The sequence below is a fragment of the Patella vulgata genome, chromosome 1 (assembly GCF_932274485.2).
Source record: "Patella vulgata chromosome 1, xgPatVulg1.2, whole genome shotgun sequence".
Taxonomy (NCBI): Eukaryota; Metazoa; Mollusca; class Gastropoda; family Patellidae; genus Patella; species Patella vulgata.
The window spans coordinates 82,875,347-82,903,113 of record NC_065879.2 but is presented as its reverse complement, the minus strand read 5'-3'; the positions used below and the strand labels follow the sequence as shown (position 1 = coordinate 82,903,113).

Below are 27,767 nucleotides of genomic sequence, written 5' to 3'. Positions count from 1 at the left end.
GTTTTCCTTTTGCGTTCGTCACTTCCTATTGTTGAAACATTGATTACTCATCTATCGTAGCAATGATCTCTGCGATAAAATGATAAAATAATATTTGGAACGTGTTTAACCAGTTCTATCACATGTGATAATGACTGGCACCAATATTGTCCTTTAAACCCCATTTCTCTCTCATAGCACACTGCTTTTCTACATTAGCCCTGTTGGTGTAGAATGTATGATGTTAAATTTCGTTTCTATTGTTAAGAATGGGGAGTGTAAACCTGTAACAAGTTGGCCCTTCATGTTTTTCAGACATCACAGTTCTCTATATACAATGATGAAAGATCAATTTGCCAATTACGTAGTACAGAAGATGATCGATGTTGCTGAACCACCTCAACGCAAGATTTTGATGCACAAGATCCGCCCTCACATTGCCACACTCCGTAAATACACTTACGGTAAACACATTCTCGCCAAGTTGGAGAAATTCTTCTTGAAGAACAATCCCGATCTTGGTCCGATTGGTATGCCTCCTAATGGCGGGTTGGCGTAATATAAAGGAAAGCCCTTTTCTTTATTTATGAGTATAAGTACTAGTTTTGTAAAGAATAGCTTAGTTTTAAAATTGTACTGAATCTAATTGTATTTGTTTTTGGATAGAATTAATAATGAACTTAATCAACTAAATCAATTTGATTTATTTTTTTTCGATAAATTGTTGACTTGTGAAGAGAGAAGTATTTTTTAACTATAAGATCTATTGTAGATTATTGTTGTACGATTATATATAGTTAGTATTGTATAAATCTGTTGTCCTATCGTCAGGGTACAATCCAAACACCATCTTGTAATTTACGACTTTTAATTTCAAAGACAAAATGACCTGCAGATTTGTAATTTGTATATGCCTACATTTTCATCTTGGCATATTTTTTCTGGAATTATTGTAGAACTTATTATGGTTCTAGAACTTGGCTATTAGATAATTTAAGTTTCATAACATAAGAATTTCAAAGACATAATTTTTATATGCCTGTGTTTTCATCTGGGCGTATTTTTTTTGGAATTATTTTCACCGAGTTAGTCATATTTGTCAATCGTGACTGGTTGTAGAACTTGGCTATCGGATTATTTAAGTGTCATAACATTCGAATTTCAAAGAATATTACCATGAAAAAGACCTTAAGGTTTAAGAAATAGATGATAAACACAAGGTTATTAATGAATACCTCTCCAATTACAATTAATCAAACCAGGGTGTTTGTTTCAGTCATATCTGTCAGTGAAATTGACTGAAGAACTGATCTGTCAGTCATTTTACATGCCATGACATACGAATTTAGAGGAAATTAATCTTGAAATAAGAAACCTAGTTCCATTTATAGTTTTATGTGTAGAAAAGTAACTTTTACGTAAATTGGGATATTCTTTGAAAATAATATATCTTGAGGTAAACAAACCTCGAAAGTTGACTGCCAAATTTTTTTTAAAGTGAAAGCTCTGATACAAAGATATGAAACGGAGTGTTTTATGGACAGCATTTCATTATAAATAATTTTACTTCTGGTAGTTACAATTCTTTGTAGTACATAATTAGATATATTTCATTCTGTTATGTTTTGAGCCTCAATCAAAGAATTTGTGCCCCTTTTTAACAACATTGAAAATTGGTGACCTTTTTTGAGGTCTTTATTTTTTACTTGATTGGCCTCGATGGATACATTTTTAATTAATCTTATTTTGTTGAGTTATATAAGTGGTTAATACTATTTGAGAATCTTTGTAAAATAATGTTATGGGTAAGAGTGTATCGTTGGTAAATTATTCTACAATTATTCTTATAGTTAGTTGTACTATTGTCACGAATGCATTAATTAAAGGGGCATTAGGTATGATTAGATAAAGAGCTATAATAGTTAAAAAAAAAAATAAATAATGAAAAGAGAATAGGCTGAAATTTTCAGTAAGATTACTTCATTTTGAGCCTAGATATCGGTGATATATTATCATCTATTCTTGATTGTCATTACTGCCGTTGTTTCGATAATAAACTCTACTTATGTCGATGGCATGAAGAGTTGATTGTTTTGTTAACAATTTATGTAGACCTGCCTGTAACATTATTTTACATCTATTGTAAACCAATCATGAAGAAGGTTATTATTAATGTAGACATGGTTGTCATGGTTACTATCTATATATTATCTGTATGTTATTAGTGTAAGTGTTATGGTGTTATTATTGCTTATAGTGCCTTTGATGTAGATAAATGTAGTCCTCCAGTCACTATGTTGTTTCACTTGATGCTTGTAATTCATATTCATTCACATTCGGAAATCAAATTCAGGGGTAGTTGTTGGTGTTCGGGATAAGGCAAAATATTTGCATAGCACATGATGCTAGATTAACAAGGCTCCAAAAGTATGTAGCATATGATGCTAGATAACAAGGCTCCAAAAGTATGTAGCACATGATGCTAGCATAACAAGACTCCAAAAGTATGTAGTATATTAAACATTCTTTAGAACCCTTAATATCGAAAGTGTGTAGCAATAAAGACTGAAAAAATCACATTGTTTATTAAACATTCTGAAAAGTTCTATAGAACGGTTAATATCAAAAGTAGGAAAGAGATGGGCCTATTTGATGTAATGACATTGAGGATTTTAGATTGCTTTCCCCGAACACTGGTAATTGTACACTTCACATTATTTCACTATGTGGGATTTATTCCTTAAATTTTCAACACATTTTTGAATGAATTTATGAAATAACCTTACATCTTCAATGTTCAACTAAGTACTGACATTGTTTTTAAAATAGTGTTTTGATCCACAGGCATTGAATATTGTATTTAGAAAAATATTTTGATCCGCAGGCATTGAATACTGTATTTAGATATAAAAATTTGTTTTATTTCTATATATTTTGTGTAATTTAGTATGTAATTAGCTATTGGTCATGTATATTTGAGCCGTTTTCGCTTTTCTGTATACATATATTTGAAAGCACATTTTTTGCGAATATTTTTTTTTTTTTTAATTGGTCAAAGATATGTTAAATATTTACAATAAAACACAATACAAGATATATAACTACATCTGTTATTTGATAACCATGTTTTGTAACTCATACAGGCTACATTTGGTAAAACTTGAAAACGTGACCTGTGTGTTACAAAATGTCAACTTAAAAACATGACATGTATGTGTTACGAAATGTCAACTTCAAAAAAATGACCTGTGTGTTACACAATGTCAACTTAAAAACATGACATGTATCTGTTACGAAATGTCAACTTAAAAAAAAATGACCTGTGTGTTACAAAATGTCAACTTAAAACATGACGTGTATGTATTTTACAAACCGTTGTTATTAAACAGTGAAGTGTTTATTATATCCATGCATACCTTGTCTTTATGTTTTTTTGTGAATATTTAACCGTACTTGTAGATGTCATATTAAGACTTGATGTTCTATATATTGTAGTTACTGTATTTTCTATCTGTTGTGGTTTAGCTTTGATTAACCAGTCATTCTATATATTGTGTATAGTTGTATTATTATAGTGTATGTATATGGAGTTTAATCATCTACTGTAGATAGAGAAGTTACAAAATTGAACATATTTACAAATATTAACATATTTTTTTGAACAATAGAATGAATTAAGATGTAATTTCTACTAAAAATGGATAAAGGCATTTTCTGTTTAATTTTCTTCCAGTCAGAATAACATCAAACATTTCGCACTGATCCTGAACTCAAGATATGGTGAATAATATTCAGTTTTCCAAATTTATTTGATTGTACTGGATATATAACTATTACTCATCCCGATTATCGTTGATTTGTTAATTAAGTAATAAACATATTTATCGTGTCATTCCATCTAAAAACCTATCTTTTGATTAACTTCCATTAAAAAATTTGCTGGGCTTAGTCTTACAGGATCAATTCACTAGTTTGTCTCTAACGTTCCTACATTATTGTATACTATACAAAATAAAACTCAAAAAGAAATTGCCTTTAAACATTTTGGTCTAGAAATCTTGATTCTTTTTTGCCTAGTGTAATAATTTTTTCTTACTCAAACATGTTGCTATCAATTAAGTTAATTGAAGTAATATGTCTTGTATTTTTGTAAAAATTAGATTCAGTTTATAAAGCTAGAATTATCAAGAATGTGCCAATGTATCTTTTTCTGTTTTTTTTTTTTTTTCTTTTAAATTATTGTACATTATGAAGCCCCCTCCCCTTTTCTTTTTAAAGCTATATATAACAGAGAAATGTATACTTCACTTATGTACTGCTCTTATTACTTCATGTTATAGGTTATTTTACTAGTCGTTATTTATCTTGATTGGAAAGCCTGCCTTCAGTAACCCATGAAAAGGATGTTAAATCTCATTTCATTCATTTTTGGATAATTTCTAATTTTCGAAGGCTTAATACTTGCTAGAATTTAATATTTATAGGTGGAACTTGCTTGTTTAATCACCTGGATCGGCGTATTATCTCATTTATTTGACAAATTGAAATAGTTAAAAAGTTTTAATTCTTGAATTAATAGTAAAAAGTTACTTGTACAGTATTATTAAGCAAAAATATATTGCTGACTATGTAATATATTATAGTATATTGCTGACTATGTAATATATTGTGATGTATTGCTGACTATGTAATATATTATGATGTATTACTGACTATGCAATATATTACAATGATGTATTGCTGACTATGTAATATATTACAATGATGTATTGCTGACTATGTAATATATTATGATGTATTGCTGACTATAACTATAAACAATAAGAGCGGTACATTAAAACTTGTATAAATCAAAATATACCATCAATACTTACTTATAAAATATGAGATATCAACTGTACAAAATATATTCTCTATCATTGTAAAGATTACAAAACACAGGTTACTGTTCACTGCCTATGCAATGCTCTTAAATCCTGTATGTAAATATCGGACACGTCTCTTTGCATCATATCTAACTTACTTCTGCATTCTAGATAAATTTATCCTTTTGTTATCCTAAAGTCTTTTATATTAAACTGAGTTGTACAAATTTTATATTATTATAGGACTTTGACTTAAACCTTTTCTCAAAAACGTCCCCAGGTTCTTAAAGATATCGTATGCAAAGCTATTATTCTGCCATAGATTATAAGCAAATTATGGAAATGAATATGTATAATTCTGATAGTGTAAGCGTATAATTTCTAGACTGCCCTAAATTTTTGAAAAAGTATAAGATGTACATAAATAATTCTATTCTGCCACAATATAAAGCTAACTCTAAATCTATATTCTAAAAATGTACATAAATAAAGGCAAATTTATAAAAATGTATAATTCTAAAGGTGTACGCAAATAAATTAGCCGGTCTGCGCTAAAATAAAAGCCATTTAAAAAAACATATTCTAAAGGTGTACATTCTTTTATTCTGCCCAGAAAGTCACGTTCTAAAAATTGTATTCTAAAGGTGTAGGTGTACATTCTTTTATTCTGCCCAGAAAGTCATGTTCTAAAAATTGTATTCTAAAGGTGTACATGTATAAATTCTAACAATGTACATAAATACCTATGTATATAACGACATGTTTTATTGAATGAAATTTATTCTAGAGTTAAGGAGTAATTTAATATGATGTATCTGGAGTCCAGTTTGATCAAATTGTATATAATATAACAGTATCAAATAATGTATAGGGGTTACGTTAATAACCAAAAATTAATAGTTTTAAAACTGACGATAGGGCAAAGAAGCTTTTCTATACAATATACAGAATTCTTTATAATAATCTCATTCTAATGGAATACAAGTTGTAATTTGTGTTTCAGAGCTGCGTTGCAATTGCCAGTCTGGAAATAATGAATGGGCGTCGTCGCTAGAGATACAGGGACATAATTTATAGACGAGGCGATCCCACGTGACCTCATTGTTTACCATATAACACAGTTTTCCTGTACATTCATTACGAACTCGTGTGTTGACAAACGTTAGTTTTTGTCGTTAATATGGAATTTAATACCAATACGGTTCTCTTACCATCGATAAGGTCACGTAGAATCGAGTTTTTACTAGGGACACATGGTACTGGGAATTCCTTCATCGAGGACGCTCATTGAGTTATACTTTATAAAATGTCACTAATGAACAAGTACAGATACCTGACATTTTAAACTTTATATCAGATGCTGCTAAGAAAACTTTATTCCTGACAAAAAGACAGGTACAATGGCTGATCGGTGCCTTATTTCCCAACTTGCAATTGTAGCCTTTTATGAAAAATTTGATAATCTTAGCATAGAGTTAAGTGAAGTTCTGTTAGAAAACAATATACAATGTATATTATGAAAATCTACTTTGCCCTAGTTGTGTTAAAGACCAAACTGTACAAAATAAAGTCTTCATATATATCTGATTCATTTGTATAAAACTTTTACAATTTCTCCTTAGGAGAAAAAACTCATTTCATAAAGAAAGTTCCATTCCTTGTACATTAAGTATTTAGAGGCAAAACTGAACTTCTTTTCCTAAAATTTTATAACGGATTCTGAATATATTTTTTATTTGTAGTATAGAACATGGGCTATAAATGTAATTATGAAACTTTGATCAAGTCTTAAAGATGGGGATTAACCGGTTAAAATTTTGGCTGTTAGAAGTTCAGTTTATGCTGTAAAAAAAAACCCAATCTCTTAAAAGATGTTGAAATTTTTTTTAGTTCATTTTCTGTTTATAAAAAGAAAACATTTTGTAAAAATATGTGCATAGGATATAAAATCATGTATAAGCCTTATTCTGAAAATAAAAAAGATGTACAGTTGTAATTTTATGTATAAACAAAGATCGTATCCAAGAGGTCCAGATATATAGTGCTATGTATACTAAGAGAATTGTTGCTAGCACTTAAATAGGTTAATGTACAGAAATATACTATCATAGAAATTGGCACATTAATTGTTAATAGTCACCATCTCTCTCTCTGTATAAATATTCTCCCAAAATATTATTTTTATTGTTTTCATTTTGTTTTGTTTATTTTTTATGATCTTTAGGGGCTATTATATTAATTTTTTTTTTTCCATTGTTTCTTGTCGGGGAAATGAAATTACACATTCTAAATCACTATTCTTATTATACTTAATTTCTTTTAAATGTGAATACATGAATTAATAATAGGCTGAATGTGAAGATGTCCCTTCAGACAACAGAAAAGTCACATTGAGGTTTCCATATGAAATATTTTTTTTTTAAATCGGATGCCTTGGTCACAAAATTTAAACTACAAGTAATTTAAGGATGCTGCCTGTTCATTGGTTGGACTTTAGTTCAAATTGAGCTCTTAGCCAATGAAAAGCCTGCATTCTTAAAATGTTTTAGTTCAAGTTTTCTTGAAGGAACCAGAATATTATGAAATGGTTTGTTTTGATTAGGTTTTGTTAATTATAAGAATTTTACTGAGGAGTTGTCTTCCCCTATAACAATATAACTACTAACATTTATCTTTCTACTGTAAATGTCAATGGTGGCAGGTTTGTTTTTCTTTATAATTTTTTTTTTTTCTTACTATTGGCTTTTATTTTCTTGTGGCTTTTTTTTTTCTCTCTGATTCTGGTTCACAAGTTGTTTTAATTTACTTTGAATGATTGTAAATGTGGTTGATTTTTCTTCATGGTAAAATTAACAGCAAATTATCTTTTTTGGTTGAATTCTTGAAAATACACATGGTGTGGTCACCGACATGTACACCCTTGATGGCCACTGAACATGTGCGTCCTTGATGGCAGCTGTTTTAACATGTGCACTCTTGATGGCCACTGTTTTAACATGTGTGTCCTTGATGACCACTGTTTTAACGTGCGCTCTTGATGGCCACTGTTTTAACATGTGCACCCTTGATGGCTGCTGTTTAAACATGTGCACCCTTGATGGCAGCCATTTTAACAAGTGCGCCCTTGATAGCAGCCGTTTTAACATGTGCGCTCTTGAAGGCCGCTGTTTTAACATGTGCACTCTTGATGGCAGCTGTTTTAACATGTGCGCTCTTGATGGCAGCTGTTTTAACATGTGCGCCCTTGATGGCCACTGTTTTAACATGTGTGCCAGAAAGTATGTGCAAGAGAAATGGTCAGAATTTTGTTGGATTTTTTTAACCAGAACTCAACACATTTACTCTCATTGTAGAATGCTTCTGAGCTATTTCGTTAGATATATTAGTTAACTTCATATCATTATAGACTAGATTATTGAGTAATATAGACTAGATTATCTAGTCTGGTTTGTGTGACTACTGTTATCATTTTTTGTTCATTATTCTTATGAACAGTGTTTTTTGCTTTTTATATAACTATATATATAGATATTACTATGTAGTTGTAAGTATAAATGTGTAATGGGATATATATATATATATATAAATATACAATATATAGTAAATATTGTTTTGTACAGATGATGTACATTCTGTAAATTTGGACAAAAATTTAATCGCTGCCCAATTATTAAAACACTTGTTTTGTATCAAAAGAAAAGTATGTACAGAAATTTCCTATAAAAAGTGCTTTTTGAAAGAAAAAAAAATACCCAGTCTCGGACACTGGATCATAAGTTTCCTTTTTTCTTTTCATGATTGAGGTTTAGGCTGAAATTTGGTTTTTGAGAGGTTCTCAAAATATACAGGCTTCAAGTTATGAAGCTTGAAAGGTGATTGTCTTTTTCTAATTGGTCATGTTTTTGAAAAAAGGGAATTGTGTGTGATAGTTGAAGAGTTCACCGTCATTGTTCATTTGTATAAATAATCATAAGTGGAAATTGAAGTATCTAACAAGAATTTGCATGTATTATTGGACGTCTTGGAGTAACTAACAAGAATTCACAATAAATGGACGTCTTGGGAGAGTCAAAAATATACAATAAATGGATGTCTTAAGTCAGAAATTTATAATAAATGGATGTCAGTCAGAAATTTACAATAAATGGACATCTCAGAGTCAAAAATTTACAATAAATGGATGTTTTTAGAGTCAGAAATTTACAATAAATGGACATCTTAAGAGTAAAAAATTTACAATAAATGAAGGTCTTGGCATATCAAAAATTTATAGTAAATGGACATCTGGCGTATCAATTAAGCGTTTGCATATATACATGGATGTCTTGGAATGTCACATTTCTTACTGCAACAATTTAAGATATTAGTAAGGCTAAAACAATTTCTTTTTTTTCCTGTCATTTTTATTGATCTCAAAATTTATATACTGGTACAAAGCGAACAATTTTAAAAAAAAAATTAAATGGAAACTAAATGTATTTTGATGTGTAGGTCTTGTAGCCTGTTCCAAGACGTACAGACATGAATTACTTGAAACTTTTGTTTATTTCATTATGTAGAATGATTCAGTCAATACTGTAAGTAATATCAATATGCCCAATTTATAGGCGCTTGCCCCCTGCCCCCTTTCCCTTCCCAATCCAACTTTTTGCATTTTTCTATGTCTACTTATGTCCATTAATATTGTTGTGTCTATGTGGGAATAAAATATGTTCATCACAGATATTTTTTGTTTTTTTCTTGATAGCATATACGGTGTTCGATCTCTGCAAGTTCATATCCCTGCATTAAGTTCGATTCCTGCATTAGCAGAGAAAGTTCATATACCTTTTTGATCTCTGCATTGGCCGAGAAAGCTCATATACTGTGTTCAATCCCTGCATTGGCAGAGAAAGTTCATATACCTTGTTCGATCGCTGCATTGGCAGAGAAAGTTAATCATATACTGTGTTCAATCCCTGCATTGGCAGAGAAAGTTCATATACCTTGTTCGATCGCTGCATTGGCAGAGAAAGTTAATCGGGATTTTCGGACGTATCTAAATGTTTGATATAAATTAAACACCATCAAATTTGCTTTAGACATCATTCCGAGACTGTAGGGAAGACATTTCAGTTGGTCAGAACAGTATGGCGTTGAACCCCATTTAATTTCAGTTGGAAAGTGTCCAACTTAGTATTCGCGATGATTTTTGCTATTGAGGAATCTGGGAGGTCCCCAGCTGGGTCAGGAACCAACCAATCAAAATTAAGTGCCGAAAAAAAAATGTTGGCTGTTAACCTTGAGGTCCAAGTCTTCTCCTTCCTGTTCCACCGACACGAGGAAACTAAGGCTGGAGGTCCTGTGTTGGCCGAGAAAGATCATCGGGGTATACCGCACGGTGATGTGGGACAAGAGGGCCTGGAAAAGGACAACCTAGACATCTGGATAGGTCCTGTGTGCACGTTAAAGAACCCTTGATAGTTTTGAATTCAATATAAGAGTAGGCCATAGCGCCACTGTCCGGGCAAAATTACCTCATAGCATGGTGTAAGCTATGCCCCTCTTCCTTAGCCTGATCCGAGCAGAACACTAGGACATTAAACCCCATTTAATTTTATTTTCATTTCCTACACTACTGATAATGTAAGAACCTGCTTTACAGCCTAAGTTAATGACCCAGTGCCATGCTCCCTGGGGTCCAAAGAGAGAGAGAAATGGGGTTTAACGTCCACTTGACACAAACTAGGTCATTTTAGGACTAACATATGGTTCAATTTTATTTCAATAATTTGCTTGCGGGTAGTGGGAGGACCCGAATAAAACCTACGAGGTTGGACAGACGACCCTACACGTCACGTACAACCAGGGAATCAAAACACTGTCAGCTGAATCAATGACAGACCTTATGATACAGCGCGCCTTATGCTAACCATCCAACTCCCCAGGGGGTCCAAAGAAGGGCAGTATTTTTCTACAGAGGTGTATAAAATATCTGGTAAAAACAAAAATACTGGACACAGATTACTTGGGCATGATCATATATTTATTTATTTTACAGTTTATATGACTTTCAGTAACACAATTTAGGCCATTATCACCCATAACTGTACGAAATGATTATAAAAAGGATTTCAACAAATATGGTACTCTCACAGTCTATTGTTACAGCGGTAGGATTTTGCAGTGGGTGGGTTGGGCGCCAAATTTTCCTGAAAAAGGGACACAATTAACAGAAATAATTGAATCTTAACATCAGTCAGAAAGGAGTAAAATTTGCTCATGCAGCTTTGTATATAGCTAGCTTTTTTTTTAAATTCAAAGAACATAAAATAATTTTTCGATTTTTTTCCTTTTAAGTTTGTGGGCTAAATCTATTTGTTAAGGCCAGCTCAATTTCTTGTCAAGGTCACTGAGATATAAATAAGGTGTGGACACATGATTGTTGACGAGATTGTAGGTTAGAGATATGGTAAGTATTGCGGCTAGGTCAAGGGTTAGGGTTGGGATTAGCACTAGCCCAGTTTACATCTCGTGACCTTTGACCAGACTTGAAGTTGGCCTTATCAAATAGATCTAAACGCTTTTTGTGCCAACCCACTCTAGTGCTGCCACTGTGTTGTAATTGATGGAGTACTATACAATAATCACAGTAACCCTTTTCATGAGAACTTAAAAAAAAAAAACTAAAATATTTTAATGAAGCAGCTGACTGAGGGTTTAAATCATGGTACAAAAAAGATAAGTTGCCAGGCAACGAAACTTACACACACTGCAGCTAAATCGTCCGAGGAGTCAACAAGGGTTGTGACATATTTGTTCTTTTGTCATTTATACTACACTAAAATCTGATTACGAATAATTATCAGAAATCATTAAAATTTGTTTCGTTTGTTGGTCTCATGACCTTAAACACTGTGTATAAATATTTATTACCTTAAGCCTCTAGCATGTCAACAAGATATCTCAAAGAGACCAAGTTCCATAACTCTGTTAGTAATTATCGGAAATAAACTTCAGCCTCTAGAGAGTCCAAGACATTTTTCAAAGTGATCAAGGGCCATAGCCCATAACTCTGGCAATAATTATTGTAAATTTTTGAAAATTGATACACTCCTTTGTCTCATGACCTTAAACATAGTGCATAAATTTAAAGTCAATTAGATTTGAACTTTAGTCTCTAGAGATTGTAGACAGCGGACGGACAGATGGAGGTGACGGCAATATACAACCACATTTCAATGTGAGCATATAAAAAGGCTGCATTCTCAAAATACTTCAGTTGAAGTTGTTTTTTTTTAAAGGCTCAATACCACTCTTGTTGTAACTGAATAATATGTCCCAATCTTTATTCTGGTCAACAAATTGTACTATTTTAGAATATTTCAATTAATTGATGATACAAATCTCATCTTAACACACCTTATTTAAAAATTTTGAAAAATCCAACATAATGGTTTGAAACGTCTAACTTTAACCTTTTCAAATGAAACTTCGATTTAAACATATTTTCGAACCCTCTGGACAAGTTAAATAGGATGTAATGGATAATTTACACAACAGGTAGGACACTTACACATCTAGTACTTAGAATAAGGCTATTTTTTATTTTCTGGAGCTTTCAAGCCAGCAAGAGTGTTATTGTCCCTTTAATAAAGTCCCTGACCAGCAAGATTATCTGCCATAAACTACATGTCTTTTACTAACTAAATGTAAATTTGGAATCTTTTTAATACAGAGATAAAGATAATATTTAGGCCATACAACAAAAATATATTGGTTCTCCGACAATACTTCAAAAATCTTATGCAGGAGGGAGGTTTCAATAGTTATGTTTGTATTTTGTTATTCCCCTTGTCAGTGATGCAAGATGGAGGGCCTGACATGGACAGCCATCTAGTCGTTCGGATGGGATGAAAAACCGAGGTCCCGTGTACACATTGGCATGCACGTAAAAGATCCCTCGACAGTTGGAATTTGATATAAGAGTAGGCTGTAGTGCCGCTGTCCGGGCAAAATTTCCCTCATAGCACACTGTATGGCGTATGCCCGTCTTCATTAGCCCAGTTCGGAGCAGAACAGTAGGGCGTTAGACCCCATTTCATTTCATATCATGGCTAGCAGGGTTGGATGGCCGAATGGTTAGCAGGGGTGCACGTTGTATCACAAGGTCTGTCATTGAGTCAACTGGCTTGGTTTCGATTCCCCAGTTGTACGTGCAAGGAGTAGGGTCGCCTGTCCATCCTTGTGGGTTTTCTCAGGGTCCTCCGGTTTCCTCCCACTGCTAAAGACCCCTACGCAAAAGCAAATTAATAAAATAAAATTGAACCATATGTTACTCCCGAAATGACCTAGTTTGTGTCTGAGGTTAAACTCTCTATCCTTCTCTCTCTCTCTCAAAAAAAAAACTTATGCAGGAGGGAGGTTTCAATAGTTATCTTTGTAATTTGTTAAATGTCCCTGTCCCTGTAAGGCATTATTATGTAAGGGCGATCACTCTGTTTGCTTTATTAAAGACTTCCTTCCAGTTTTGCGAGCCTACAAACATAACAAGGGTGTTCCTTTTTTTGAAATAAAAACAAGTCATGTGGACCTTTTCAAGCGAGAGAAAGAAATTGGGTTTAACATCCACTCTACACAAACTAGGTCATTTCAGGACTAACATGGTTCAATTTTATTTCAATAATTCGCTAGCGCGTAGGGGTCTTTAGCAGTGGGAGGAAACCGCAGGATCCGGAGAAAACCAGGGAATCGAAACCACGTCAGTGGACACAATGATAGACCTTATGCTACAACATGCATGCACTAACCATTCCGCAATCCGCTCCCCCCACCACCACCACCCCCCTTTCAAGCAATGAGGCAGTATCTGAAAACCAGAAGATTTGTTTTATATGGCCTTTTATTAGATAAACATGTGAATAATATTTATATCAGTTATCATAGTGATAATATTTTTATCAGATAAAGCTAAAAACAAGGTTACATTTAAAAGCTACATATATTAGAAAAGGTTTTATATATATATATATATATATATATATGTATCGACAGATTATTTTTTAGGATTTTATATAATACTATCATAGCATAAAATCCATCAATTTCACTCAAAAACTTAACTATTAACAATAACGCTAGAATATACATCTTATAACAATATTTACAAAATTAATTATATCATAACACATTTCATTTTATAAAATATTAACATTTATAATGCATTATGTAAGAGCTAAATCTTGCTGCTCTTAGAACCACTGTTCTCCAAAAAACTAAAGACACTGACGTAGATCAGTTCAATCTCATGACATTCTTCTAGCCTGGAAATAAGGCACCTGTCACAGACAATGTCAGACACAGATTCAGGCTTTGTGAGGCACTAAACCTCTGGTGCCTGTCATTTTGTCCAGCACTGATTTGTCTTTTTTATTGATATTATTAATACATGTCCGGTACTAAGTTGAAAATGTTAGGTAGTATTTCATTAGTGCCTGACATTTTGTCGGGTACATGTAAAACCGTTATTTCCAGGCTTGCATTCTGTCAACAAATATAAAAACTCAGATTGTAAATTCACATGATATTGAAATACAAGTATACAGCAAAAACATCCAATCTCATTAAAACACAGATCCTATTTCGTTTCGTTTTTATAGTTCAAAATTTCATTTTACTTGACTTTACTACACTAGGAAATGGAAGTGTTGTTATCATTGAGTGTTCCGGGTGGTGTGAGGGATTAGCCAATGAAACGGTCTGTCACGGCGAGCTTTAGGCGTGTTTTACACAGAACTGTGGGAAATCCAATAGTAACATCAATGCTGATTGATTAATCAAATGTTTGACAGTGACATCAAAGGGTCAAAAGCCACTTGTATGACCTCTGACGCGACCTATCGCTACAACCAGTCAGCTCTTTATGTAGTGTAGGCCATCGAAAGTATAAAAAAACAAAACGAAATGTAGATCTGTATTTTAATCAGAGTGAAAAACATCTCAGTGGTTAAAGATGCATTATGTAGGAGGTGAATCTTCCTATTGTAGGTCTTTTTTCTGGCTTCAAATCCTATATAAATTATTATTTGGACATTTATTGTCATGGCGAGCGTATAAACAGAGAGAGAGAGAGAGAGAAATGGGGTTTAACGTCCACTCGACACAAACTAGGTCATTTCGGGACTAACATATGGTTTAATTTTATTCCCATACTTCGCTTGCGCGTAGGGGTCTTTAGCTGTGGGAGGAAACCGGAGGACCCTGAGAAAACCCACGAGGTTGGACAGGCAACCCTACTCCTTGTCACGTACAACCGGGGAATCGAAACCCTGCCAGTTGACTCAATGACAGACCGTATGATACAGCAAGCCTGTGATAGCGTATAATCAACACCTTACAAACCTAGATTGTAAATACAAGTATACAGCAAAAACAGAGAGAGACAGAGAGAGAAATGGGGTTTAACATCAACTCGACATGAACTAGGTCATTTTGGGACTAACACATGGTTCAATTTTATTTCAATAATTTAGCAGCAAGAGAAAACTGGAGGACCCGTAGAAAACTCATGAGGTTGGACAGGCGACCCTACTCATCTACTCACATCATTTCACAAACAGCCCATTGGTTACAGATGCTGTGAAAGGTAAATCTATCTATTTTGTAGATCTTTATTTCTGACTTCAAACGTTATATAAGTTATTAAGAAATTTATTCACATAGCAAGCCTTTAATCAACATCTTTATTTCTGGCTTCACACGTTATTTTGTTTTTTATAACACTTCAATCACAGCTTGATAACATGTGCTTTATTTTTATAACATTGTTGTTGTTTATTAGAAACATAACCTCCAAAACATTCTAATATAATGTTATGGACAGGTTTATTTAATTAAACACACATTATGTAAGAGCTAAATCTGCCTATTGCAGGTCTTTCTTTAGGCCTGAAATGTTATCTAAATAATTAATTATACATTAATTATCTTATCCAGACCATAATCAACTCTCGATGGCATCTCTAGCCTGCGATATTTAATGGATTAGGATCCCATTTGCTGCTCAACTTTCATTCATGATTTAATTATGAAATGGATAATCGAGACCATGTTTTTTATCGTCCCGACTTTAGTAATGATGATCACGGCTATTATCTAATATAGCAAGAATGGCCAACTCCTACATAATGTATCTTTAATAATATTATCTATTATAGCAAAAATGGCCAGCTACTACATAATGTATCTTTAATAATATTATCTATTATAAGAAGAATGGCCAGCTCCTACATAATGTATCTTTAATAACATTATAGGAAGAACGGTTAGCTCCTACATAATGTATCTTTAATAATATTATCTAATATAGCCAGAATGGCCAGCTTCTACATAATGTATCTTTAATAATATTATCTATTATAGCCAGAATGACCAGCTCCTACACAATGCATCTTTAATAATTAACCCTATACAGTTGTAGCACTTGGTACATTTTGACTAAGTTAGAGAAAGGTGATATAATTAATAATATAATTAATACAGCTTAAAATCGTACACAATTACTGCTTCTCAGACCAACTTAAAATCAGGGGTTGGGTGGCAGAATGGTAAACGCATGTGTGTGGGATCATAAGGTATGTCATTGAGTCAATGGTTCCTCCGGTTTCCTCCCACTGCTAAAGACCACTACGTGCAAACTAGGTCATTTCAGGACTAACCTATGGTTAAATTTTATTTCAATAAATCGCTTGCGCGATGGGGTCTTTAGCAGTGGGAGGAAACCAGAGAGAACCCACGCAGTTGAACAAATGACCCTACTCCTTGTCATCTACATGTAGGGAATCAAAATCACGCCAGTTAACTGTATGACAGACCTTATGATGCAACTCGCAATTGTTAACCATTCTGCCACCGAACCCCCCTCGTGAGGTTTGGAGGTCTAGCTTTGAGTGGTCCAAATGCAAAAGGGTTAAATAAAAGACAATTAAAAATTAAAGTTTAGATTCACCGATTCCTGTCTTCGAAATATCCGATTTACTATTTGTCAGAGCTTTTAGACTTTCACATTTTTCAAAATCAATCTGAGCGTACGATAAGGGTTCCACTTTTTCATCGGCCGCCGAGGCGTGTCGACTTTTAATACGAGGTGACCTTAGACTGTCATCACCGATATTTTCCGATGAGCCAAGATCGAGCGACGCATAGTTCAACACTTCCTTGCCACTGGTTAGCTGTTGTTGGGAGCCAGAACAGGGACTCGTTACATTAACGGACAAATTACTCATGGATGATACCACGTTCGAAGACGTTGGTGTTGCCGACTTCATTCCTGTGGCAGGTTTGTCAATGTTTTTACCCGTGGAAGAAACACTACTAGATGATCCTAATTTAGCAGAAGACATGCCTGTTGTAGGAAATGTCATCTGCTCGTAACCGCTCAGATCCGAGATGCTATGACGAGCATGAGCAGGATCTAATACACTACCCCCGATATTTGATACACTTGATAGGCTATTATTACTAGCAGTTTTATTTTTATCTGGGGTTTTAATTGTTTTTATTTGACCCGGTGAACTGTTGCTAGGCGATTTGTCTACAGACAGAATACAAGGAGGATTTATAGGGATAGGAAGTTGTTTGATACCGGCTGATGGTATTGATGTTGTGTCTAATTTTTCTGTTAGAAGATAATCATCTTCGACATAATTCGCAACACGCTTTATTTTACTGTCTTCATTCGACCCTTCCTCCACTGTTGGTTTAACTTTATTGTCTTTAATTGGAGCACTCGGAACCTTATTTGGATTAAACGGAGACGATTTTAAATCTGCCTTCTGACGTCGGTTTTTTCCTGCAGATGTTTCATCTTTTCTAGACGTTTGGGACTTGACATTAGTCGCAGGTTCAAAGTTTAAGTATTCACTTTCATCACTGACATTCTTGTTTTTAAATCGCTGGGTGTGCGCTGATCTCCCACTAAACGAAGCACTACTGGCCAGTTTTTTGGGCTCCTTGGCACCAGCGTGGTTCACATTTCCAAAATAACTTCTCTGACTCACTATTTGTCCCGGCGTGGATGATTTTTTCTGGTTATTGGGCGTAGACGTGTTACCCGCTACCTGACCTGGTTCAAATCCCATATACTCACAACTATCTTCAAGACTGTCGCAATCTTTCCCCACGTTAGATTTCGCGTAAGTCTTGCTAAGCGCTTTTCCATCAGGAGATTTTGACATGGGAGAGAACTCAATATACTCATCATTTTTTTCTATCGAGCTTTGTTGTTCCGCATTATGTAACCACTGATTAGACTTAGAAGCGTTGCCAGTTTTTTTTCTTTGATCTCGTTTACTGGGTCGATCAGATGATCGCTTAATAGAAGAATCCGAAGATATTGGTCGAATTTGTTTATTATGAGGGGTGTTAGAAGACGTTCTTGTAGTAACTTTCGGTTCGTACATCACATAACTTTCTAGATTCTCCGCAGACGAAGAACGCGAGTTATCTTTTCCTGATTTCTGATTTGGATCGTTTATAATTTGACTAGAAGAAGACGACATGTCCATGTTCACGTACATATCACCACTTGTTGGTTTATTGTCCACGGAAGTAGACATATTATGAACTTTATCACTACTATAGGACTTTTTTGTTGGAATCTCACTGACGGGTAAAATTTTGTGACTTGTCCCAGAACTGAACGAACCGGAGCGTTCTTGAATCATTTTGTCTCTGGTCTTATTGAATGTTCCACTGCTGAACGACCCCGAGCGTTCTTGCGGCGTTCGACACCTGCTGGGGGAGGATGTTCTCATACCCAGAGTCATATCCATGTAGCCGTTTGGTTTGGATGTTGGCGTCTGCTGATAACCGGGTTGGGGGGAAGGTGTTTTACGCTTGTCTATGGACATATCAAGATAATCTGTACTCAACAAACTAGATGTCTTGGCTCGTACTTCCCGCGACAATTTCCTCAACGATTCACTGGACGACATTCGTAGAGAATCTGAGGAACCTTGGCAAGAACTCATCGATTGTCGTAACTCTTCGGACGTGGTACGAACGGAGTCAAAAGCCTTTTTGGGTTTAAATGTGCGGGCTTGTTGACCATGACTAGAAGAACGAGGACGATGGGCCTGTAGCGACTTGTTACCGAAACTGGAGGCCCGAGGTCGATAACTATAACTATCACTGGCAGTTCGGGGTCGGTAAAAATCAAATTCCATAAACGACTCAGAATCGTCGGATCGCATTGAGGTACTGAGAGGACTAGCACTAGGTGTCGGAGAATCTAGATGTAATTTCCGTTGAGGTATAAGGTGAGGCGCGCTACAGCTGCGACCTTTATCCGTAACACCTTTGTTTATTGTCATATCTAAATAACCTGACGTCTTATTACCAGTATTTACTGGCGGTTTACTTCCAAGAGAATATGTCCTTTTAGGGAATTCCAGTGTGTCGTCTGACAACATGCAGACGGCAGGTTCAGGTTTTAAATGAGCACTAGAAAAGGGACTCTGTCCGTATGTTGGTGACATCGGTAAATAACCTTCATTGCCTGAAATACATAATTAGACAATGAACTCGAATACATAATATGACAATGAATTCGAATACATAATGAGACAATGAACTTAAATACATAATTAGGCATTGAACTAATATACATAATAAGACAATGAACTCAAATACATAATTAGGCAAAGAACTCAAATACATAATTAGACAATGAACTCAAATACATATTTAGGCAATGAACTCAAATACCTAATTAGGCAATGAACTCAAATACATACTTAGGCAATGAACTCAAATACACAATTAGACAATGAACTCAAATAAATAATTAGGCAATGAACTCAAATACATAATTAGACAATGAACTCAAATACATAATTAGACAATGAACTAATATACATAATGAGACAATGAACTCAAATACATAATTAGACAAAGAGAGAGAGAGAGAAATGGGGTTTAACATCCACTCGACACAAACTAGGTCATTTCGGGACTAACATATGGTTTAATTTTATTTACATAATTCGCTTGCGCGTAGGGGTCTTTAGAAGTGGGAGGAAACAATTACACAAAGAACTCAAATACAAAATTAGACAATGAACTCAAATACATATTAAGGCAATGAACTCAAATACATACTTAGGCAATGAACTCAAATACATAATTAGACAATGAACTCAAATAACTAATTAAGCAATGAACTCAAATCCATAATTTGCCAATGAACTCAACTACCTAAACTCGTGCATGAGACTTAAGCATCAATTGGTTGTGTTCAGCACTGTGGAAGATCTCAGACTGGCCGTTGAGAATTTTAGTCCTGCACATACAACATTTTCAACTGGTTTCCTGCGGCTGGTCTGCGAGCTTCCAAACTCTACGAACCATGTGTGTCAAATCACAAGCGGCAGGTTGTGAGGTAGGCTTAAGAAATAGTATACTTACTTCCACCTTCTGACGCTTTGAACTATTCGTATTCGGCCACCGAACCCCCTGTGAGACCCAAGAACTTATTTGGCCAACACTCGTATCAAACCCAAAATTTTTGGGGAGCTACCGTGTTACTTAAAAGATAATATATACTTACTTCCACCTTCTGTAACCGTTGGTAACGGTGTACAATGTGACATATCTTTATATAAACTATCTGGTGGTCCACGTATAGGTATAGGTGATGATGCAGGAGGACGACTCACAGACATATTTAAATATCTGTCACTTTCACTAGAAGCTGGACTTAAATCTGTATCTATTACAAATAATATAAAATAAACTTAGCTTTTATTTTCATGGAAGCCTGGAAATGAGGCACCTGTCATAGACCACAGGTGCCTGAAATGTGGAAAATATTTCAAAAATAACATCAAGTTATGACTAAGTTTATGTCTAAAGTCTGTTACGTCCATGTTCGTAAACAAGATTATTAAATAACTGGTCTGATTCCGATTTCTAACTCGGGGGCAAATAACTGGTCTGAAACCGATTCTCTTTCAGTAGATATCACATAGAAAGGTAAGAAACGGGTTGGAATAAAATAATTAGGATCAAACTTCACTACTCTAGATTTCGTCAACCAGTGGCAATACTCACTACTTTTCGCTAGGTAGACAATCGAGTCTACGATGATGTTTTAAAATTATCCATGTGACCCTCTTTAAGTCACATGGACAATTTTTAAACGTCAGCGGCCATCCAACCCCCCTTCCAAAGGTTGGGGGTGGGGGACATGTCTATCTGATTATAAGCTTACTTCTCTGTGACCTGGTGGTCATCTCAACGTAACCACTTGTACCAGTAGGTGGTGTTGAAGCACCTGGCTGCATCACCATATATGCACTTGCTCCTCTCCCTTCTTCTTCTGGTGACATCTTTAAATGTTCTATAAAAATAAATGAAACAGAGTTTAACGTCCTACTGTTCTGCTCCAATACTGGAAATGAAATGAAATGGGGTTTAACGTCCTACTGTTCTGCTCCTAAACTGGGCTAATGAAGACGTCCAATACTGGCATAATGAAGACAGGCATATGCTATGAGGGAAATTTTGCCCGCGGCAGTGACACTATGGCCTACTCTTTTATCGAATTCCAAGTGCCAAGGTATTTTTTACGTGCACACCAATGTATACACGGGACCTCGGTTTTTCGGCCCTCTGTCCTGCACCACTGACAAGAGGAAACCTTGTCGGACAATCCCGTTGAATTTTCTCGGCCAATGCAGGGATTGAACACGCTACTTCAAGGCTTCCGAGTGAGCGAGCGCGCGTCTTACCCCTTGCAAATGTAACAAAAATTAAATAGATATTTATTAGCAGCAGAGAGATGCACAGGCTCCACCCCAGTAAAAGTACATTTTTGTGGTTTTTAGACAGACCCTTGCAAGAGAGATTCTACATGTTATAAAAGAATGCTTTTCAAAAAAAGATTTGTGACAACTTACCTTGGAGTTCGTTAGGTGAAGAGGGTAAAGGTTTGTGACAACTTACCTTGGAGTTCGTTAGGTGAAGAAGGTAAAGGTTTGTGACAACTTACCTTGGAGTTCGTTAGGTGAAGAAGGTAAAGATGAGAAATCAGGTGATAATTGATTATATGAACCATCTTCTTCACTGATAGCCTCCACTGTATCAGTTCCACCACTATAAATATATAAATATATCTATAACAACTTATTGATAATCTCCTACACTGTAACCAATTTGTACTTGTGTCTGAATGATTAATTTTGATAATGAGTGTCCAATTTACAAGCGTTTAATTTTTCGGTCACTGTTAAAAAATTAATCATTATACATCAATAATCAATTGGGTTCTTGATTTTTTAACAGTGATCAAGAAATTAAACGCTTGTAATAATAATAATAATAATGAAGTTTTATATAGCGTCTTCTCCATGTTGACACATGCTCAAAACGCTTTTTGTAATGGCTCTAGGGGTAAAACTGTTGAAACAGGAAAGTCTTTAGTGCGGATTTAAATTGATTAAAAGTTTGTTGATTCTTGATCTGTTGTGGAAGTTCGTTCCATAATCTAGGACCAGCTGAACTGAAAGACCTATACCCATGTGACTGTTTATTTTGAGAGCGAAGTGATCTAATAGGGTTGTAGTCATATAAGAGTTCAGATAAGTATTGAGGAGCTGCATTATTGCGACATTTATACACTAATGTTAGTATTTTGTATTTGACTCGCGCCTCAGCAGGTAACCAATGTAAAGAAGCCATCACATTCTGGATGTGATCAAACTTGTCCTTGTTACTATTCGGGTTGCAGTATTAAGAACCTTTTGGATCTTGGCTAGAAGTGTTTGTGGGATTCCATAGAGTAAACTATTACAATAATCAATCCTTGATAAAATAAGTGATCTCACAAGTAGTTTACAAGCGTCAGCAGTGAGATAGTTTCTGATGTTGCATCTACAGCGTAGATGATAGTAGCATGTACGGCATACCATATCAACCTGAGCGTCCATTGTCAGAGAAGGATCAAATATCACTCCAAGGTTTCGAACATTTTTGCAGAAATTTATTTCTGAATTACCAATGGTGATTTTAAGATCAGGTAGTAACTTGAGTTGTTGTGATGAACCTACTAAAAGAGCCTCTGTTTTATCGTCGTTCAATTTTAGTTTGTTCGCTTTCATCCACTGTTTAACTGCCAGCGAACAGTCAGTAGTTTTTTGTAAGGCATTTTTGATTAGCATAGGACTAGACACACCAATGAGTTGAGTATCATCGGCGTAAGAGTAGTGCCTCTGATCATAGCCATCGATCAAAGACCCTAAAGCGGTTGTATAAAGAACAAAGAAAATGGGTCCTAAAACACTGCCTTGTGGTACGCCACAGTCAAGTTTAAACGGTAGAGATTTAGCCTCACCAAGTAGAACTGTTTGATGTCTATTACTAAGATATGATGTGATCCATCCATCTCATTATCAAAACTGAATGATCAGCTTTAAACTGGACACAAGTACAAATTAGATGATTTTGGGTGATTTTAAATGATTTTTACGAATTTTTAAAACAAAGATTTTATATTAAATGAATGTGAAAGAAATTAATGCTAGATACACAAGATTAAATGATACCAGAGTTACAGTGCTAGAGTCTTAATGATTTCTCAATTGAAATAATACCATGTTTTAATTATATATTTACCTGAAGAAATCATCATCTAATTTACTTTTACGTGAAGCTCTGGATTCCATGCTATCTGATCGTAATCTATCGTTATATTCAGAATTACTGTATAAAAAAAACAGAAAAAAAACTCTTGCAAAATGATCCTATTTTGTTTCATTTTTTATAGTTCAAAATTTCGTTTTATTTGTCTTTACTACACTAGGATCTGGAAGAGTTGTTATATAACCCGCATTCTGGATGATGTGAGGGATTAGCCAATGAAACGGTCTGTTACAGCCAATTTTTGGCGCGAGTTGCACGGAACTGTGGGTAACCCACTAGAAACATCAACGCCGACTTGTTAATCAAATGTCTGACATGATAGATTCAAAAGCCGCTCGTGTGACCTCTGATGCAACCTGCCACTACAACCGGTTAGACCTTCATTGATCTGTATCAGCAGTTCGACTCCATCTAGATCAATACCCCTGTGGTTTCCTGCGAGCCTTGTAAATTTGTAGCCACAAATAGGTTATTCTGGGCACAAACTAGGTCATTTCGGGACTAATATATGGTTCAATTTCATTTCAATAAATCACGTGTAGGTTTGGGGGTTTTTTTTAGCTGTGGGAGAAATTGGAGACCTGGAGAAAACCACAGGGTTAGACATGCGACCATACTTGGTGAGGTATTTTATGTAAAATAACTTACTATAGAGGACTTGTACTTGGTGGGGTATTATATGGTGGAAATGCCATCACCGGATTACAGGATACAGGACGTTTCTCACGAATACGATTTGGGCTAAAAAAAACAACAAGCAAACAGTTTTTATATAACAATTATTAACATAACATTGCAAGTAATATACACTCAGGGGCAATAACTCTCCATTACATTGATAGGTGACTCTCAATGGCTACAAATAGAGCGACACAAACTAGATAATTTCAGGACTAATATATAGATCCTATGCCTTTTTCACAATCAAGCAGGGAATCGAAATCACGCGACTTGACTCAATGAAATGAAATCAAATGAAATGTTGTTTAATGGCACGTCAGCTCCAACCGGGCTATATTGCGCCAAACATATGGTGAATCTAACGAGACAAATTAAAACAATATCACATAATTGAATTTATATATGTAAATAAAAACAAATATCACAGACAATATATAATTAAAAATAAATATAACAAATCTTTTACATATATAAATATTTAAAACGATATACATGACTAAATATATACAATTAAAATTGAGAATAAAAGTTTGTCTCTTTTAAAAATGTTAGCACTTTATCATATAGCTCCGGTTGAGCAAATAGCTGACGTAATGACTGGCAATGGTAGTATTTAGATCTAGTATACTTGAGATGTTTGCACTCAATCAAGATGTGTCTCACTGTCAAAGGAACATGACAGTGAACACATTCCGGTTGAGGCTCTCGCTTCAAAATGAAAATATGAGTTAAAAAAGTATGACCAATGCGAGAGCGACACAAAACAACTTCATCTCTCCTGTTAGACCTGTAGGAGCTTGGCCATTCTCCAAGGAGAAGCTTTATGTGATGAAGTTTGTTTGTGCCTGCAAGATCCCAAGACCATTGCCAGCGGTCATAAATAAAATTATTTATACAGGATTTAAAATCCGTGTATGGCGTTAAAAATTCGAATAAGGCAGACTTTGACTCAATGACAGCATACTGATTTCAAGTGCCAGTTTTATACTACTGAACGCCGCCCCCCCCCCCCCAAATTAAAGAACTGCTTTCGTCCATCATGAAACCAAGAGAAACAATTACTAGTTTTAATCCATTTGAACCTGATCCTGGAAAATCAAATGTTTAAAGCTTACCTTTGAACTGAACCACTGGTACGACGTGAATTAACATAATCTAATGTACTGGTTGATCGTGGTGATATTGTAGAGTTGATCGTACCAGACCGTTGTCTTTCTTTAGATTTTATATCTGTGTCATCCATAGATGCAGCCTTCATACACCTAGTATAACAAGTATTATAATTATATTCCAATTTAAAGGTACTGGGCTTGATTTACATTTTTCAGAATATATCAAATTTCTTGCAGCCTAATCCATGAACTTAGATTGATTATTTAACATTTAATTAAAGATACATTATGTGAACATTTCAGTCAAATTGATCCACTATGAACCGAGAAATAAGCGATCGAAAGTTCCGCATAGCCTCGGTCATCATTACTAACGTCGGTATGACAAAAATCATAGTCTCAATTATCCATTTAATCATTAAATCGAGAAGGAAAGTTATGCAGCAAATCGGATCATAATCCAACAATTATCGCAGGCCTGCGTATCCAGAGTTGATTATGGCCTGGATACGTTAATTAATGTCTAATTAATAGTTTATATAACATTTCATGCCTAAAGAAAGACCTACAATAGGCAGATTTAGCTCTTGCATAATGTTTGTTTAAGAAAACGAAATGAAATGAAATGGGGTTTAACGTCCTACTGTTCTGCTCCTAAACTGGGCTAAGGAAGACCTACATACGCCATACAGTGTGCTATGAGGGAAATTTTGCCCGGGCAGCGGCACTACGGCCTACTCTTATATCGAATTCCAACTGCCAAGGGATCTTTTATGTGCACGCCAATATGTACACGGGACCTCAGGTTTTTGTCCCATCCGATTGACTAGACAGCTGTCCTTATCAGGCCCTCCGTCCTGCATCACTGACAAGGGGAAACCACGCCGGAAAATCTGGATGAACTTTCTTGGCCAATGCAGGGATCGAACACCCGACCTCCAGGATAGCGAGCCAGCTTCTCACCCACTTAGCCACGTGATCTCCTTAAGAAAACGAAAATCAAAACTTATCAATGATAGATAATCTACTGGATTTCGCTCGTTTTCATAGGAAGTAGCTCTGATCAATGGAATTTCGTCGTAAATACCGAACAGAATTAAACCATATTGACCTGGTTATGAATCGTGATACGAATCGTATCGTAGCACCTGAATCGCGATACTTAATTGTATCGTGACTGAGGTGGCAATACCCAGCACTAGTTCTAAAATGTACTTCTATTATTAAACTTACTGGAATATGGAGTCATGCATATTTTGAGCTGTAGCTGAATCATCGACTTGCATCCATAATTCTCCAGACCCCGTCGCTGCTAAACTCCCAACTTCCATTCTAAATAAACAATCACTAATTGCTAATGATCGTACTGTAGCCAACTGAAATATAAAGATATTTAATACTATATCCAAGTCAAACCCAAAGAAAGAAACGCGATGTAATGTTCACTCAACAAACTAGGTCATTTCTTGCTATAATAGTTTAAAAATTGATAATGAAAAATGAATATATTGAAATTTCAGTTAAATTCTGACCACAGTTATGAAAGTTTAGAGAAGAAATAGCATTTGATTGTCAAGTACATGTACCACTGCTACAATAGCAAAATAAAGTTTGGTTTTCAAATTTAACGTTTTTAAAGGGACAATAACACTCTTGCTGGCTTGAAAGCTCCAGAAAATAAATAATATCTCTATCTAAGTAAATTACCGGTTGTGTAAATTATCCATTACATCCTATTTTACTTGTTCAGAGGGTTCGAAAATATTTTTAAATCGAAGTTTCATTTGAAAAGGTTTACGTTAGACGTTTCAAACCATTATGTTGAATTTTTCAAAATTTTTAAATAAGGTGTGTTAAGATGAAATTTGTATGATCAATTAATTGAAATATTCTAAAATAGTACAAATTGTTGACCAGAATAAAGATTGGGACATATTATTCAGTTATAACAAGAGTGGTATTGAGCCTTTAATATATAATGACGTGTATAAAACCTTCACAGATTGTTTATGGTTTATTATTATTGTTTACATTTTGAATTGTATACTATACAGGGCCACCAAAATCTTCTAAATAGTTAGGGCCTATATGTCTTAAACCGACACTGTGTAGTTCGTTTGGACAGGTTGAAATTTTGCGACATTAAAGAGACTGGGCAACAATATGATTACGAATATGTATTCATAATGGTTGAAAACTGAATTCGTTTCGCACTTACGATTATCTGGTGTGGTAATCGCATCCAAATTGGCTGCTGAGACGAATACAAGTGACGTCAACACATAAACTGATGACGTAATCGTTTTCGTTCACGTATTCGATGCTTGCACAACCTGCCTATTGTCTAATGTATTTTAATAATGTGTGAGTTCTTACCTGAAAGGTATAGAGAGGTTTATCTGTGTTAATTTTAACAATACAAAGATTCTGTGAAGATAAACATAATCTATGG

General features: G+C 34.8%; 2 protein-coding genes across 2 annotated transcripts in view; one reads left to right on the top strand and one right to left on the bottom strand.

Annotated features, from left to right (window-relative positions):
* LOC126808593 (pumilio homolog 1) overlaps positions 1-12,567 on the top strand; it is a 46,448-nt gene extending 33,881 nt beyond the window's left edge. The window contains exon 19 of the mRNA XM_050533421.2: positions 12,562-12,567. Coding sequence (XP_050389378.2) covers positions 12,562-12,567 — 6 coding nt within the window. The remainder of the gene's footprint in view (positions 1-12,561) is intronic.
* LOC126824029 (uncharacterized) lies at positions 10,848-21,850 on the bottom strand. Its single transcript, XM_056103059.1, has 4 exons — positions 21,828-21,850; positions 21,094-21,222; positions 20,431-20,592; positions 10,848-19,380 (listed from the first exon to the last, which is right to left on the bottom strand). The coding sequence occupies exons 2-4, from the start codon at positions 21,209-21,211 to the stop codon at positions 16,814-16,816; spliced, it is 2,847 nt and encodes a 948-aa protein (XP_055959034.1). The 5' UTR covers positions 21,212-21,222; positions 21,828-21,850; the 3' UTR covers positions 10,848-16,813.
* Between the last annotated feature and the right edge of the window lie 5,917 nt (positions 21,851-27,767).

Excerpts from the sequence above, each read along its gene's own strand:
- LOC126824029 (XM_056103059.1), bottom strand. The coding sequence starts at position 21,211 with ATGTCACCAGAAGAAGAAGGGAGAGGAGCAAGTGCATATATGGTGATG. Across the intron at positions 20,593-21,093 it reads GACCACCAGGTCACAGAGAA|ATACAGATTTAAGTCCAGCT; the intron begins GTAAGCTTATAA and ends TATTTGTAATAG. Across the intron at positions 19,381-20,430 it reads AACGGTTACAGAAGGTGGAA|GCAATGAAGGTTATTTACCG; the intron begins GTAAGTATATAT and ends TATGTATTTCAG.